The following is a 17,736-nucleotide window of genomic DNA, read 5'->3' on the forward strand; positions in this document are numbered from 1 at the left end:
CACCTCATCTCAATTCTGAATGCAATAAAATTCACTCCTGCTCCATTCTTATGTGTATAGTACACCAACACATTGTATTTTGTGGTGCACTGTGACACAGCTGAATTCCAGAGAGAGAGAGATTGGGTTGTCATTAAAAAGAATGGTACCCCCCAATGCAAGGCACCCCACTTTGTTCCCTTACGTTATTTTGTGGTATTGGGCACACTGCTGCAACATTATATTGTGTACGAGGTCTTGGAAACATTTTGCACCACTTCAGGTTCAGTCTGAGGATCCTGCCGTTTGATGAACTGAGCAGGGGGGAATGAGAGCTTGTAATTCAAATGATAGCTGCCAATAAATGTAGGTAATGATAAAATGTATTTCTCCATTATCTTACTTTGTCCTTATTTAATTCCAGAATATTATCGGGTTGGTAATTTTCTATTGTAGGATAAGCCTGCACAGAGCTAGTGCTTAAAGGCCACATACAATCCAGAATTTTGGAGCATATACAATCAGGCTCAATATATGGCATTTTTGTTTATTATAATCCTCAGTTAATTAACTTTTATGCCCGTTCTTATGGATTCCAGTGCTAATTCGGACTTCACAAGACACATACTTGTTCCTGATCATTGACTATGAGGGCATTAAAACATCAGTATGACAGCTAGTATTTTCAGAAAGAGTTCAGGAATGACAACTCTACATTTCTCTAATTGAACTACTTGCCTACCAAGCACTTTTAGCTCCTCCTTGTCTAGATCAATTTTCAGCTTTCAGCGCTGTTGCACTTTGAATGACAATTGTGCGGTCATAAAACATTGTGCCTGAACAAAATAATTATCATTTTTTGAGACAAATAGAGCTTTCTTTAGACAGTATTTTATCACCACTGGGGTTTTTATTTTTTGCTAAACAAACGAAAAAAGATCAAAAACAAATGAAAAAATTAAAAAAAAAAAGTTTTTCTTTGTTTCTGTTATAAAGTTTTGTATACACAGTAAGTGATTTATCTCCTTCACTGATGTGTGCTGATGAAGCTGTACTGATTGGCACTGATAGGCTGCACTGATGGGCATTGATGAGGCTGCACCGATATGCGGCACTGATGGGCATTGATAGGCAGCACTGAAGGATACTGATAGGTGGCACTGATGGGCATTGACCGAAGGACACAGTGATCACAGATCACACATGGTGCATGCCCCAGGGGGCACGTGGGGTGTGTGGTTATAGAAGGACATCCATGGACACCCTCCCAGAACTAGCCGACCGCATTATAGCCATCTTTTGGCTATAGTGCGGTTGGGAACTGGTTAAATCCATAATTGTTGTGAGGGACGTGTCTGGCAAGTGAGCAATATGGCCCCATAACTTGGAGCCTGTCCCACTGTAGCCTGCACAGCAACATCCCAACATCCTCCGGACCCACACAAGCTCTCTTCACCTCTAATATTCCTCCCTCACATTACCCACATTATGCAGAAGCAGCACAAAACTAAGCCCAGACCTTGGAAGGTCACAGTCTTCTTCCCGGTGGTGGCAGTACGGAAATCCTTAAATTGTGGAGAGTCAGCCTCCTCCTTGCCATACTGCTTGCAGCCTCAAAGCTCTCTAGCCCAGAAGTCTGCTTAAAGGTAGCCTGCTCCCCCTGGAGAGTCCATCCCGCTAAATTCCCCTACTACATGCACCCACTGCATCCAAAGCATATGTGGATAAGGGGGGCATGAAGCACAGATACATTCACAGATTGCGGCACATAAAGGGGCGGACTGAGAACTCATGGGGCCCCCGGGCAATAGGGGATCATGGGGCCCCTGTGTCCCTGCCAAAGTCAAAAAATCCTATGAAAAAGGTACCAGGGGCATCTCATGGGGCCCCCTACTGACTCCGGGCCCTCGGGCAGTGCCTGAGTTTCCAAATGGTCAGTCCGCCCCTGGGCACATACACAATGAAGACTACCCCAATACTAAACAATTTGTTTGAATTAACCCTAAATACATTACTATTAAATTAATATCTGTGACTGCCAGAGAACTGTATAGTTTTCAAAAGTGATCCACATTATGGAGCGAGTCAATCACCACTAAGGTGTACATTCTTTTCATCCAGGAGACTCCGTTTACGAATACCAAGCCTCCAGCCCTACACTTTAACATTCTTACCCCATATTTTTGCTGCAGATTTTAACACAAATTAAAGAGGGGTTGTCTCTGATCAGTACTCTTTCTTTTAACTTTCTCTAAAAGGTGGAAAATTCCAAGGCAGATACTAATTTTGATCTGTGAAATAAACAGCATATGTTTATACTTTAGTTAATGTGTACACGCCTAGTGTAAAACTGATCTGGACCCTCCCACCGCTGTTTGTGTTTCCTGTGAGACTAGAAATAGGGGAGAGTAGGGCTGCAGCCAGGTCAGCGCTGGAGCATGAAAGGAGTCAGGTAAGTGTTTAGGGATGGGGAGGGGAAAAACAAGCAGAGGGGAGTTTTTTATCTAAAAGCCCAACTCAATGAGAAATGTGGGATTGTGCCCACATTGCAAGGGCTAAGTGCTCGTTTTGTCCAGGGGAGCGGAGAAAGCCTTATACTTACCCAATCCTCTGCTCCACTGACAAAAGGTGCTCCCCCACGATCCAACTGTACCTGGACTGTACCTGGTCTCCTCACATCCAGAGAAGGTCTATGGAGCCTGCTCTGGCCTTGATGGTGTCAGGACTAAAGACCACTAGTGCGCAGGGGTGCAGGAGCTGCAGAGACCAGTTTTTTGGGGAGGATCAGAAAAGTATATATCCTTTCATCTCTCCCTTAGACAAAAATGAGCAAGAAGCCCTTGCAGTGTAGGCACAGCCGCACTACAAGGGAAAACTTCATAATTGCCTGGTGTTCAGCTTTAATGCAGAGAATATATTAAGGTAAAAAACACTTAGCCTTTAGAACCACTTTAACTATAAAAAAAACCCTCACACATTTAGCACTCAAACTTAAGGGCCCTTTTACACTAGGAACTGCTGTGCAATTCCTGTGCGATTCACATGCAGTTAATTTTGAATGGCTTGAAATTGCACCACACCGTGCCAATAGTAGAGCATGCACAGCTTTTTGAAATGCATGGCAACCGGATCGCATGGTACTTTTGTGGACCGGTGTGGGCAAATGTGAGTGCAACCTTCCTTTGGGATGTCGCTAACCTTGCACTGATACTTGCAGCAGATCACAAGGGCAGTGCGACTGGAATGCGGTGCTAGAAGCTGCACAGAAACGCAGATTTCCCACACGTCATTCTAGTGTGAAAGGGCCTTAAGAACCTAGCCAAATTTGAGTTGCCAGCAGAGGGTAGAATGGAATCCTTCCAAGATACTAATTTTACCACGTCTACTCTACCTCTTTTTACGAACCGCACGCATGAATCCCATTACCCACTTCCTATTTCTCCTCTCTGCAAAAACTCATCACCCAATTGCAGGGGTATACTGCGAGGCAGACAAGACATTTGCCTTGGGCAGAATTTTTCAGGGGGGGGGGACGGGCCACCCCCAGGCAAAATAGACAGCCGTGGCAGGTGAAAGAGGAAGGAGAAGCAAGTGAATCACTGCAGGATCTCCTGAGGATGGTGTAGAGATGAGTCATCTCTGGGGACACCTCCTCACACAGGAGCCCTTATGTTTGCAGCAGTATCCGCTGGAATCCAGGAGAGGCTGTGGGCTGCTGGATGGTGTCAGACTCTGCCTCCCTGTCCTGATCATGGCTTTGGAGGTGCCTGGTGGATGTAAATTTGTGAGCTGTGCCGGTGAGTGCTGGAACAACTTCCTCTCATTTATTTATTTATTTCAGGTACTTATACAGCGTCATCAATTTACGCAGCGCTCTACATATATATTGTACTTTCCCATCAGTCCCTATCCCTCAAGGGATGTACAATCTAAGGTCCCTAACTTATATTCATACATACACATACTAGGGCCAATTTAGAGTGGATCCAATTAACCTACCAGCATGTCTTTGGAGTGTTGGAGGAAACCGGAGTACCTGAAGAAAACTCACGCAGGCACAGGGAGAACATGCAAACTCCAGGCAGGTGGTGCCGTGGTTGGGATTTGATCCAATGACCCTAGTACTGCCAGGTGGAAGTGCTAACCATTTAGCCACTGTGCTGCCCTCTTCCCCCAAAGAAGGGGGTGAAAAATTTTACTCTTGCCTACTGTAGCACGAAGCCAACATACACCACTGCCCAATTCGTCTGGGCAAGCAAAAAACCTTGTGTCAATTTAACATTAAATCAAAATATACAGGATGGGTACCCCTCCCCAAAGTCCGACATTAGTAGCTTTCCTGTTGTTGCATTGTATTGTAACGTACAGTACTTCAATAAAGGTTATTAAAGAAATATTAAAAATATAATCTATAACTGTTACCAGCTAAAGGTTCTTTGAGATTTAAAATATACCTTTACACACACAGTATTGATCTATCTGTGCATGTCAGTTGAAAGCCATCAAAGGTAAATCTTTGTACCTTATTATTTTGATGCATGGTCATTTGCTGTGTTAGGTATTGATAAGACATATTGGCAGGAATTCAATAAAGCTCCTGCTCCAGTTTTCTGGCATTAATCTATCTTGTTAATATATTGAGCCAAATTCATTTATTTCAGACACTTTTGGTTCTGACAGTGACTCTCTTTTGGTGTACAGAGAGAACTGGCTCTGACAGATTTTGTGAAGGTCTCATGTGCAGTCTAATAGTGGCGCAGCATGAGCCAAAATTCATATACAAGTTCTAGACAGGTACATGAATTTGGCACATTCTTCACCACTTTTAGAAAGCACGAGCAGGGGCGGACTGACAACTCATGGGGCCCCGGGCAACAGGGGATCATGGGGCCCCTGTGTCCTTGCCCAAACTCAAAAAAGCCTATGAAAAAGGTACCAGGGGCATCTCATGGGGCCCCCTACTGACCCTGGGCCCTCGGGCAGTGCCTGCGTCAATGTTTATGAATTCCAAGAATTGTTCTTAACATAATATAAAATGTAAAAAAAAAAAACCTACGGGTAAACCATAATGTTCTTCATCAAAGTAATGGCCATCCCATATTTCCATGGTTATACTTCCATAATTTTTTGGAAGCTGTATTTGTTTTTTCTCCAGGGCATCTTGAACAGCTGATTTCACTGACATCCTTGATAATGACTGCAGAAACCCCTAAAACGGTAAAAAACGTTATTTCAAGATGGAGCTCTAATGTACTTTGGTGAGATGGAGGAAATCAATTTGTCATTCAATCTGCACAAATTCTATATATTCAACTATTAAAATATGAAAAATAAATGCACTGTTGAAGAAATTTGTATTTCTAGAGTCTTGGTACATTAGGCCACCCATTGTTTGATAACTTCATTATAGATGTAGAAAGCTCTCCAAAGTCAGCAGAAAAGACCATTTTCTGATTGTAGGTTTTTGCCTAATTCTCCTTTCTTTGCAGGGACGGGCAATAAATCCAACCCCCTTAGTTATCAGCAGACATGTGGAAGGTACACTATATACTAGGGGGTCTGTGGGTGCGTAGTCTGAGGCCATTTTCACTGTACAGCTACTAAATATAATTGTTTTCCAGGAATAGATTTAGGCCTTTACTCATATTTCTGGTGGGACGCTTTCTTCTCTTTCCAGCTGCTCACTGTTACTCCACCCCCCCTGCTGTGGCTCCACACAGCCTTAGGATATGTAAAATGACAGCATTGGGGGCATGGTGCAAGAGAGCACCATGAATACAACCTTAAAGTATGTGAACCGAGCTAAGGCTATGTTTGGCAAGGTAATCACTAGGGGAAAGAAGATATTCTTCCTCTTGCCTGTAGCAAACTAATGACATCATCTCTGCCAAGGCAAAGTTACAAAATTGATATGAAGACCTGCATTACTGCTTTTTAAAAGGGTCTGTTGCTGTATGATGTGATGTGAGAATTTCAAACTTGTTAAGTTACGGAAAGGTCCATTTTAATATGTGGTAAAAACATACAAAATTGTTTAGAAAAATTACAGGTAATTGTTTTTCTTCCTAATTGAAACATTTAAAACAAAACTATATTTCATCTGCCAAATTAAAGTGTTATGTCTAGCAAAAAAGAAAATAAACAATTGATGGGATAGTCATCAAATGCAACAGTTAACCACTTGCTTCCCAAGTCAATTTTTTTTCTAAAAAATACTTAGAACCCAAGGATTATATCTTTTTAGGCAGAAGCCCTAGAGAATAAAATGATAGGTATTGCATTTTGGGTAGCATTGTTAGTTTTTTTTAAATACACTTGTTGAATTTTTAATGCCCAAAACACAATATAATACTCAATTGTTTGGTAAAATATAAAAGATGATGTTGCGCTGAGTAAATACAAACGATGGTACTTAAAAATCCCCATAGGCAACATTTTATAGGTGGGGATGCATCAATATCGATACCTGTATTGGTACCGATACCGAATATTTTCACGACTACTCGTGAAAAGGCTCCCGACACCCAAACTGATACTTTGCGGTGTGATTTGCATCAATACAAAATGTATGGAAACAAACTGTACCACAAAAATTAGCATGTGATTTAAACAGGAATGCAATTCCTGTCCAAATTGCATGGAGTTTCCCCACTGCTCCTGTGTGAATCCAGGCTTGTTATAGCCTGAGGTCAAACAGTAGTGGTGCGGGAAACCTCCCTGTGCTGATACCATGCTGAGCGGGTTACATACACTGGTGTTGGCTATCAGGCGGAGAATGGAGGCGGATGCTCCAGATTAGCAGCTATAGGAGAGGAAAGAAAGCCGCGGCAATGGTCCAGATTCTCAGCTGTATACACTTGTGTCAGCTATCAGGAGGGGATGGAAGCTGATGCTCAGGATTCTAAGCTGTAGAGGAGGAGAGAAAACCAGTTTAGAGTTATACAGGAGGTCTGGGGCTAGAATTTTTGCTCTTGCTATAACGTTCATGGCGATACCTCACGTGTGATGTGAACACCGTTTATATATGCATGCGCAATCTACGTATGTATTCACCTTTGCGCACAAGCATGGTGGGACAAGGGTGCTTTCAATTTTTTTATTATTTTATTTAAATTTTGTTATATTTAACTGTCTCTTCAATTTTTCAAATCTCTTTTATTGCTATCACAAGAGATGAACAACATTCCTTGTGCTAGCTGAAGCAGTGACTAATTCTCTTTACTGAGACGTCTGGAGTCTATTATAGCCCAGATCTCCCCTTTGCCCTTAAAAGCATAAGATCAAACAAAGATCACTTTGATCTGATGCCGGTGGAAGCACCGGCTTCAGTCCCTGGCTCCCAGTGGGACAGGAGAAGGCAGCAGAAGGTGATGGGAGGGGAGGACCCTCTTCCCATACCTGTAAAAGTGATTTTCTCATATCACATTTACATTAAAGCATATTGCCTGCAGAAGAAAAAAAGATACCAGGATGATGCCTGTAGCTGCCACTTCAACCAGAGGATGATGGCCATGATGGCTCCATGGCATTTCTCAGAGTGGTGTTGGTGTGGTGTGCGAGAACAGTAGACCATGCCTGTGCAATGCGTGTCAGCATGGCTACTTGTAGGCATGTGCACGGCACAAATTTTCATTTTGTCTCAGATACATTCATTCATGCAAGAGTTTAGTTTCATCACATTTGTTATGTTAAACCGATTTGTTTTCGGGATTTGCTTCGTATCTTCATCCTTTGTTTCCTATATTTATTGGTCCGAGAGAATTCGAAAACGTTTGCAGTTTTTCTGGAAGATTGCTATATAATTTGGGTGGATTTGATATACTTATATCAAAACTATGTAGAAGGATTCAATATTTTTGGACACAACAGAATAAATAATGCAAAATTCGGTGACCCCGAATTTTTCAAACCTAAGAATTTCATTAGACTGTGGAACTGAAATGACTGACTGTGACATTTACAAATTCAATTTAAATCACAAGTTTACTCTAATCCAAATTACTGAACAAATTTAAAAATGTATTTCTTTTCCCCATGGGCTCGAAATACTATCATTACTATCAACTCCCATCACATGATGTTATCCTAATGAGACAAAGGAAATTAATGCATTTTTTAATTCCATTATGACTTTTTTTTATTCCTTGACATTCGTTACTATGTCCATACATTTGAATCTTCAAAAATCGAATTTGTGCCTTGTTTGTTCTGAAACAAAATGCATATGTCTAGCTGCTTGTAGACTCCATTTAGGGATAATTGGTGGGATTTACTAAAACCTGTGCACATAGAATCTGGTGCAGATGAGCTTAGTAAGCAATCAGCTTCTAACTTCAGCTTGTTCAATTAAGCTTTGACAATAAAACCTGGAAGCTGATTGGTTTCTATGCAGAATTGTACCAGTTTTAGTAAATTTCTCCCAATGTGACCTTGTGACGATGCAGTAGAACAAGTGGGAGTCATAGAAAGCATTGTCACCCTATTAAAAAGAAGAGCCTGAACAGGGACACTCATGGCAAGGTAAGCAGGTATTATTTTTATGAAAGCTGCAGATTTAATTAAACCTGCAAATGATGTTTAGAATTACTTTAGGATGCTAATTAGTATATAGGATTTTAGTCAATGGGTTTACATACTATATTTAACGCTACAAACATTTAAGATCTTTTTGAAAAACCAAAAAACAAAACTTGCATATTCTGTTGTGGAAGAAATATTGGTATACAGCTTCCATCCATGCACCTTTGCACAATGTCAGTTATGTGCTCAGTACAATTTCACCCAGCCTTATACGTTAGAACACCAAGCTTGCACTATTCAGTACAAGCTCTGCAGCATGGGATGAGACAGGTTTTTTCAGGGTGGTGTATAAATATAAGTTATAATTATGATGTGAAAAACAGGTTAATCAGCGATCGCTCTACACTACATATTTTACATTCATTATCAACCTACTCGCTCAGCAACAGACTGTTTATTGTTTCATGTCTGCTGCAAGTGTGTGTGTAATAGCTGTTTTGACTGCATCTCCTTATGCTCCTTCTCTTAAGAGTGGAATGATAGAGATACAAAGTATGGCGTTTGTGTTAGATTTAAAAATAGTTTTTTTTAAATTTGAGACAGCTACTTATTAGGGGTCGCAACATTTTCCTGGCAGGCAATACTACAGGTAATGTTTCTATGGGTGCTGTATATTGTTTAATCTGCTCTCTACTGTTCTCTGTTCATTAACCACTTCAGTACCCAGACCATTTTCTCTCTAAAGCCCCTTGAGTCCCGGAGTGTTTTTTAAGTTTTGAAAAATATGGTTCAACTCTGCATAGAAACCAATCCGCTTCCAAGTTTTATTGCTTAACTGAACAAGCTGAAGTAAAAAGCTGATTGGCTACCATGTACAGCTGCACCAGATTCTGAGTGCACCAATTTTAATACAGTAAATCACCCCCAATATGTGTTTTAGCCTTTGTATTCTATCCTAATGTATTATACAGTGATGGAAATAAGTATTTGATCCCCTGCTGATTTTGAATGTTTGCCCACTCACAAAGAAATGATCAGTTTAAAAATCAAATGGTAGGTGTATTGTAACACTGAAAGACAGCATAGCAACAAAAAATTCAAAAGAAATGCATGTCTAACAAATAATGCACTGATTTCCATGTTCATGAGGGAAATATGTATTTGATCCCCTATCATTCAGCAGGATTTCTGGCTACCAGGTGTCTTTCATACAGGTAACAAGCTGAGATTCGAAGCAGTCTCTTAAAGGGAGTGCTGCTAATCTAATTTTGTTACCTGTATAAAAGACACCTGTCCACAGGAGCAATCAAACAATCAGATTCCAAACTTTCCACCATGGAAAAGACCAAAGAGCTGTCCAAGGATGTCAGGGACAAGATTGTGACCTACACAAGGCTGGACTGGGTTACCAAACTATCGCCAAGCAGCTTGGAGAGAAGGTGACAACAGTTGATGCAATCATTCGCAAATGGAAGAAACACAAAACAACTGTCAGCCTCCCTAGGTCTGGTGCACCATGCAAGATCTCACCTCGTGGAGTGTCAATGATTATGAGAAGAGTAAGGAATCATCCCAGAACTGCATGTGAGGATCTTGTCAATGATCTCCAGACAGCTGGGACCAGGGGCGGACTGACCATTTGGAAACTCGGGCACTGCCCGAGGGCCCAGGGTCAGTAGGGGGCCCCATGAGATGCCCCTGGTACCTTTTTCATAGGCTTTTTTGAGTTTGGGCAAGGACACAGGGGCCCCATGATCCCCTATTGCTCGGGGGCCCCATGAGTTGTCAGTTTACCCCTGGCTGGGACCATAGTCACTAAGAAAACAATTGGTAACACACTACACCGACAAGGATTGAAATCTTGCAGTGCCCGCAAGGTCCCTCTGCTCAAGAAAGCACATGTTCAGGCTTGTCTGAAGTTTGCCACTGAACATCTGAATGATAGAGAGGAAGACTGGTTGAAAGTGTTGTGGTCAGATGAGACCAAAATCGAGCTCTTTGGCATTAACTCAACTCGCCATGTTTGGAGGAGGAGGAATGCTGCCTATGACCCCAAAAACACCATCCCAACTGTCAAACATGGTGGTGAAAACATTCTGCTTTTGGGGTGTTTTACTGCTAAGGGGACAGGACAACTGCACCGCATCAAAGGGATGATGGACGGGGCAATGTACCATCAAATCTTGGGTGAGAACCTTCTTCCCTCAGCCAGGGCATTTAAAATGGGTCGTGGATGGGTGTTCCAGCATGACAATGACCCATAACATACAGCCAAGGCAACAAAGGAGTGGCTGAAACAGAAGCACATTAAGGTCCTCAGCCACCAAACAACAGCCACCAAACCTTAATGACTGGAAGAGGATCTGCCAAGAGGAGTGGGCCAAAATCCCTCCTGAGATGTGTGCAAACCTGGTGGCAAACTACAGGAAACGTCTGACCTCTGTGATTACCAACAAGGGATTTGCTACCAAGTACTACGTCATGTTTTGTGAAGGGGATCAAATACTTATTTCCCTCATGAACATGCAAATCAGTGCATAATTGTTAGACATGCATTTCTTTGTGAGTGGGCAAACATTCAAAATCAGCAGGGGATCAAATACTTATTTCCTTCACTGTACATATTTTTTTTTTTTCGAAATATAAAGTACTTTAAATTTATAGCAAGTTAGGATATATATACTGTATTTTTATATCCTTGGTTTTTATTGGGAATAGAAAATGAGAAAAGTAAGCATTTTTCTGTAATTTTTTCCTTATGAAACATTCACATAATTTCCCGGTGACTCACTGTATAAATGCGTCCACTCAGAGATTGAGCTTTACCACTGAGCAGTCACAAATATGCATTTATAGGGAAACTGTGTACTTTGCTAAGAGCACGCTCACTGCATGCTCCCAGAACAGTTGCCACAGAAAGCTTCTGATGCATACTTGCGATTGGGAACTTTCAATCATTTGACCGCTGTGAAAGCCAATCACAGCGGTCACATGATTAGAATGTCTGCCTCCGCCTCCCAGCATTTAGATCCTCTTAAAGGGTCAGGAGGTTGCAGTGGGAAGGGGATAGAATTCCATCACATTTGTGCCACTTTTTGGTAAGGTAGCGGAATGGTAAAGCTCAAAGTGAACATATGAATTTTACTATAGGCTTTGTAAAGCTTTACTGCCATTCTGATGCTACATTGTGATGCACAATCAGTTTTTGGAAATTGTTAGCTTAATACCAAAATGAGTGTGGGTTAACAAGGGAACAAATTATCACAACCTTTTCACAGATTGCAATCGCTAAAAATTTGAATGACTATTGCATTTACATCAGACATTGTACATCGTACATGTCATCCAACATCATTGTTGAAATCTAGGGATTCATTTTTTGGGGGAAGGGGGTGTGACAGACCCAACCAAAATAGGGGCTTTTGGAGGTGACTAGGGGCTAACCTTCTACACACTGATTATGGCCCATGGAGGAGACTGAGGATTTTGTCTGCTTCTCCTGTTCAGAGCTTGGAATTTAACTCAGTTCAGCCTATGATCACATGGAGAGAGCAAATCAGTCTGTGATGATGGATAATAACGTGATGAACGCTAAGAGCAAGGCTTGGATTAACTCTCTGAATAAAGGCACTCTCTGGAGTGGATGGAAAGGTGTAGTAATGATATGATACAGGTTAATGGTCAGAGGAAATATGGTGGCCATCCTGCAGACTGGGTTGGAGAAGATCCTCCACTTGGGACAGAAGTATTTATCACCAATCTCCCTCAAGAAATCTATGAAGATTAATGCAACTTTTTTTTATGATGACTTTTCTAGTGGACAGATTATACAGGTGAAAGGTAAACACCTGCAAGACAACTTGTGTAATGTACTTTGTATATCCAGGGGTGTGAGCTTGTTGCCGGGTTGTCTGGGGTGGGCTCCTGGCTGGTATGGGTGCCCGGCTATTGATTACTGTTAATTAGATTACTATTAGCTGCTAGCTGTAAATTTTCTCTTTGATTAGATCACTATTAAATGTTAGCTGTTCATTAGATGTACTGATAATATTACTGTTTACAGGTTGCATTGTTTAGGATATTGTGATGAAGCTCTGATTTTGTGTGGTATAAATTCTGTGTGTATTTTTTCAATAAAGTCAGCTCCAGTTGCACCTAAGCTAGTTTCGTCTAGACCTTGGGTGCAATGACCTTGGTCCTGTGTACTAGCAGCAAGGAAGAAGTTTTCTGACGGAAGCACCCAGGCAGGGTGCCAGGTGGTCCATCATAGGGAGGAATATTTTTATTTATTAATAGGAATATATATATATGTGTGTGTGTGTGTGTGTGTGTGTGTGTGTGTGTGTGTGTGTGTGTGTGTGTGTGTGTGTTGCGCTACCCCAGTAAGAGCCGCTGGATCATGCTTGTCCCCTGAGGCTGCCTTGACCCTGTAAACTCCTCAACCCTTCTGACACTCTTGGTGCAGACATAGTTATACCAATAGTGTTCACCAGTAATGCCCAGCACAGAACAAAAGGGAAATAGACACAATAATTCAATAGCCGCAGTTCTTTAGCAAGGAACATGCATTCCACGTTAATAATCCTGCCACCAAAATTTAGTGTGTGCTGTAAATTGCTTCCAGCATTATTTCTGTTTCTTCTTGCTGGAGGCTGATATTTTGCTGAAGCCCAGAGCCCTTGAGCAGCATTAAATCTTTAGGCTGTTACCCTCTAGTGCAGAAGTTCTCAACCTGTGGGTCACGACCCCTTTGGGGGTCGATCGACCCTTTCACAGGGGTCACCTAAGACCATCAGAAAACACATATTTCCGATGGTCTTAGGAACCGAGACCCCGCTCCTCTATCCATCTCCAGGCGGGTCCGCCAACATACGAGTACCCGGCATGATGACATCATCGTGCCAATCCCATCACATACACCCTGTACAAATACAGGTGTATGTGACAGCGTTGGCGCCATAATGTACTTATGTGGAACAGTCACACATGTGTAAAGAGCAGCTACTGTGTAGAAAGCAGCTGCTGTGTTGAAAGCAGCTACTTTGTTAAAAGCAGCTACTGTGTTGAAAGCAGCAGTATTGGAGGTAAAACGACACTTCATGAATTACACCCTGTTCCAAATTATTATGCAAATTCTATTTAAGTGTCACAAAGATTAAATATTTTGTTTTTCAGTTTAACTCATGGATGGCATTGTGTGTCAGGGCTCTTTTGATCACTGAAAACAATCTCGGACACCTGTGATAATTAGATTGGCAGGTGAGCCCAATTTAAGGAAAAACTACTAAAGGAGGGTGATCCACATTATTAAGCAGAGCACCATTTTCAAGCAATGTGGGGAAGAAAAAGGATCTCTCTGCTGCCGAAAAGAGTGAAATAGGTCAATGCTTTGGATGAGGTATGAAAACATTAGATATGTCAGGAAAACTTAAGCGTGATCATTACAGTATTAAGAGATTTGTTGCTGATTAAGAGCACAGACGGGTTCATGCAGATAAAGGCACATTGAGGAAGATTTCTGCCAGATCCATGCATCGGATCAAGAGAGCAGCTGCTAAAATACCATTACATAGCTGCAAACAGATATTTGAAGCTGCTGGTGCCTCTGGAGTCCCACGGACATCAAGGTGTAGAGTCCTCCAGAGTCTTGCAACTGTGCATAAACCTTCTATTCGGCCACCAATAACCAATGCTCACAAGCAGAAACGGCTGCATTGGGCAGAAAAATACATGAAGACTAATTTTCAAACAGTCCTGTTCACTGATGGTCTAGATCAGCAATGGGCAAACTACGGCCCGGCGGACCTTTTAATCCGGCCCACGGAGCGTGATGTGAGGCTGTCAGGATGTGTGTAGGCGGGGCAGCGTGACGAACGTGAGGGGAGCTAGGCTCCTCTCACAATCCGCCCTGAAGACCGGAACGGCGCGGGAACACGGCGAGAGGAACGCGCGGAGCAAAGGTAAGTAAATTGACACAGGGGGGACTTACTATTGGGGGGATGAATTACTATATGGGGGATGAATTACTATGGGGGATGAATTACTATATGGGGGATGAATTACTATATGGGGGATGAATTACTATGGGGGATGAATTACTATATGGGGGATGAATTACTATGGGGGATGAATTACTATATGGGGGATGAATTACTATATGGGGGATGAATTACTATATGGGGGATGAATTACTATATGGGGGATGAATTACTATGGGGGATGAATTACTATATGGGGGATGAATTACTATGGGGGATGAATTACTATGGGGGATGAATTACTATAGGGGGGATGAATTACTATGGGGGATGAATTACTATATGGGGGATGAATTACTATGGGGGATGAATTACTATATGGGGGATGAATTACTATGGGGGATGAATTGCTATATGGGGGATGAATTACTATATGGGGGGTGAATTGCTATATGGGGGATGAATTACTATGGGGGATGAATTACTATATGGGGGATTAATTACCATGCTTACTATGGGGGAATATTACTATACTTACTATGGATGACACATACACATCATTCATCTACTCTTGGTCCGGCCCCCGGGTCCAATATATGAACCCATTGTGGCCCTCAAGTCAAAAAGTTTGCCCACCCCTGGTCTAGATGGATGGAGTAGTGGATGGTTAGTGGATGGCTACCCTGTTCCAACAAGGCTGCGACATCAGCAAGGTGGTGGTGGAGTCATGTTTTGGGCCGGAATCATGGGAACAGAGCTGGTCGGCCCCTTTAGGGACCCCGAAGGTGTAAAGATGACCTCTGCAAAGTATGTGGAGTTTATGACTGACCACTTTCTTCAATGGTACAGAAGGAAGAACTATGCTTTCCGTAATAAAATCATCTTCATGCATGACAATGCACCATCTCATGCTGCAAAGAATACCTTTGCATCAATGGCTGTTATGGGGATAAAAGGAGAGAAAGTCATGGTGTGGCCTCCATCCTCCCCTGACCTCAATCCTATTGAGAACCTTTGGAGCATCCTCAAGCAAAAGATCTATGAGGGTGGGAGGCAGTTTACATCCAAACAGCAGCACTGGGAGGCTATTCTGACATCTTGCAAACAAATTCAAGCAGAAACTGTCCAAAAACTCACAAGTTCAATGGATGCAAGACTTGTGAAGCTGCTATCAAATAAGGGGTCCTATGTTACAATGTAACGTGACCTGTTAAAATGTTTAAAAACTTAAAATGTTGTTAAAAGTTTGATTGAAATAGCTTTTAATTTCAGTAAATATGCTGCAAACACAACAAATGACAACTTTCAGTTCTTTACAACCTATAAAGTGTTTTGAAACTTACTGTGCGTAATAATTTGGAACAGTGCATTGTAAGTTTTTTATGTTTAAAAAAAATACTGTTATCATTAGGAGGTTTGTTCAATAAAATTTTAATTGTACTCTTAATAGTTGATAACATGAGAATTACGCTGACTGTTATTTACATCAATTATTTAGGTAAATGAGAAAAATATCATTTGCATAATAATTTGGAACAGGGTGTATAATTACTGGGTAATAACTGGGTAAATGTAAAATCATGTACTGTAAAATCAACTACTGCAAAAAAAAATATCTGTACCATGGGAACTTAATCTGGATGCTGATCGGTCTGGTCGATTCATAATAGTAGCAAAATTACAGTTATGAAGTAGCAACGAAAATAATTTTATGGTTGGGGGTCACCACAACATGAGGAACTGTATTAAAGGGTCACGGCATTAGGAAGGTTGAGAACCACTGCTCTGATTTTCAGCACAGTCCCGAAAAATAGAGAGCAACTGAGTATGTGCACAGCAGAGTGAGACAGTGTATTACTGAATTTTACACATATATTTTTAATGTTTTACATAGCTATATCTGTAAAAGGGTCCAGCCTGAAGTCATCTAGCAGGACTTAATTTTCTGACTAACCTTCCACTCTACAGTAAATAATCTAAGCAAACTGTGCATAACCACTCTAAATCAATGGTGCCTGTTGAGAGTACAATACTAGTTGTAGGGGAGCACCTTAAGAAAACGGCCAGCTCCCTTGACCACTGGTGCAACGGTGGATGGAGATATGGATTAGAGTCGACCCAAAGGTTGGGGATTGTATCTTCTGTTAGCACATTGGGGTCCTTTAATGGTGAAGAGTAATGAAGAATGATAGCGTCAGATATGCAGACAGAAGTGAATGGCAAAACAAGGATTCTTTGATTTGGAAGAACCGCTGCCTGCTAGCAGTGTTTTTATATAACTGGGTAAACACAAAGGTGGGCAGCTGCCCTCTCACCAATCCTGAAACAGATAAAGTCTCTGTCACTACAGTATTTTCTTAGCAGTGCTTTATTACTTTGCAGGGGAAGCTGCAGTGATACAGCAGGCCACTGATGTGTTGACAGCCATGGTGGATGATGCTGACAAGAGTCTGTGACGATAGCTGGTTAGTGGAGAGCGACTGTGAACCCTCAGTGTGGCGATCTGTGTTGCAGCTGCGCAGAAGAACAAGCTGTGTGTTACTACCACCAGCTGGGCTGTTGGTTACCAACGCCGCTGGAGGCAGAACAGCAGGCTCTAACCATCCTCTTTAATGTTTCTGGGCTGAGAGAGAGAGAAATCTCGCCAAAAGAAGTCAAATATATAAGCTCTCTCATAATCCTTTGCTGGATCAGCTTTCTAGAATTTGCCGTTCCGAAGGCACTTTAAAATACAGTGAGTGTTGACTGCAGGACTATAGGTCCCAAGATCCTCTGCTCTGTCCAGGAAGAACAGCTCTCCTGCTCTATAGGCAGGAAGTGATGTAACAGTCTGGGTCTAGGAGGTTTACTAGCTAGACTGTGGCTCTGTTTGATTATTTCCTCTTGATTTCATCTTGCACTAGCCAGCACCTGTGTGTGTGTATGTATATATATATATATATAATATATATATATATATATATATACACGAGAAGTATTGGGATGCCTGCCTTTACACGCACATGATTTTTAATGGCATTCCAGTCTTAGTCCGCAGGGTTCAATATTGAGTTGGCCCACCTTTTTCAGCTACAACAGCTTCAACTCTTCTGGGTAGGCTGTCCACAAGGTTTAGGAGTGCGTCAAAAGGAATGTTTGACCATTCTTCCAGAAACGCATTTGTGAGGTCAGTCACTGATGTCAGACGAGAAGGCCTGTCTCGCAGTTTGCACTCTAATTCATCCCAAAGGTGTTCTGTCAGGTTAAGGTTATGGACCTT

The 17,736-nt window shown here is 41.9% G+C and overlaps 1 protein-coding gene across 1 annotated transcript in view; it reads right to left on the minus strand.

The window, feature by feature from the left end:
- LOC149462635 (uncharacterized) overlaps positions 1-17,736 on the minus strand; it is a 460,266-nt gene that overhangs the window by 2,769 nt on the left and 439,761 nt on the right. Inside the window, exon 27 of the mRNA XM_089676647.1 lies at positions 5,036-5,188. Coding sequence (XP_089532773.1) covers positions 5,036-5,188 — 153 coding nt within the window. The remainder of the gene's footprint in view (positions 1-5,035; positions 5,189-17,736) is intronic.

The sequence above is a fragment of the Staurois parvus genome, unplaced genomic scaffold (genome assembly GCF_062004578.1).
Source record: "Staurois parvus isolate SC_StPar_1 unplaced genomic scaffold, SC_StPar_1.0 ptg000172l, whole genome shotgun sequence".
Taxonomy (NCBI): Eukaryota; Metazoa; Chordata; class Amphibia; order Anura; family Ranidae; genus Staurois; species Staurois parvus.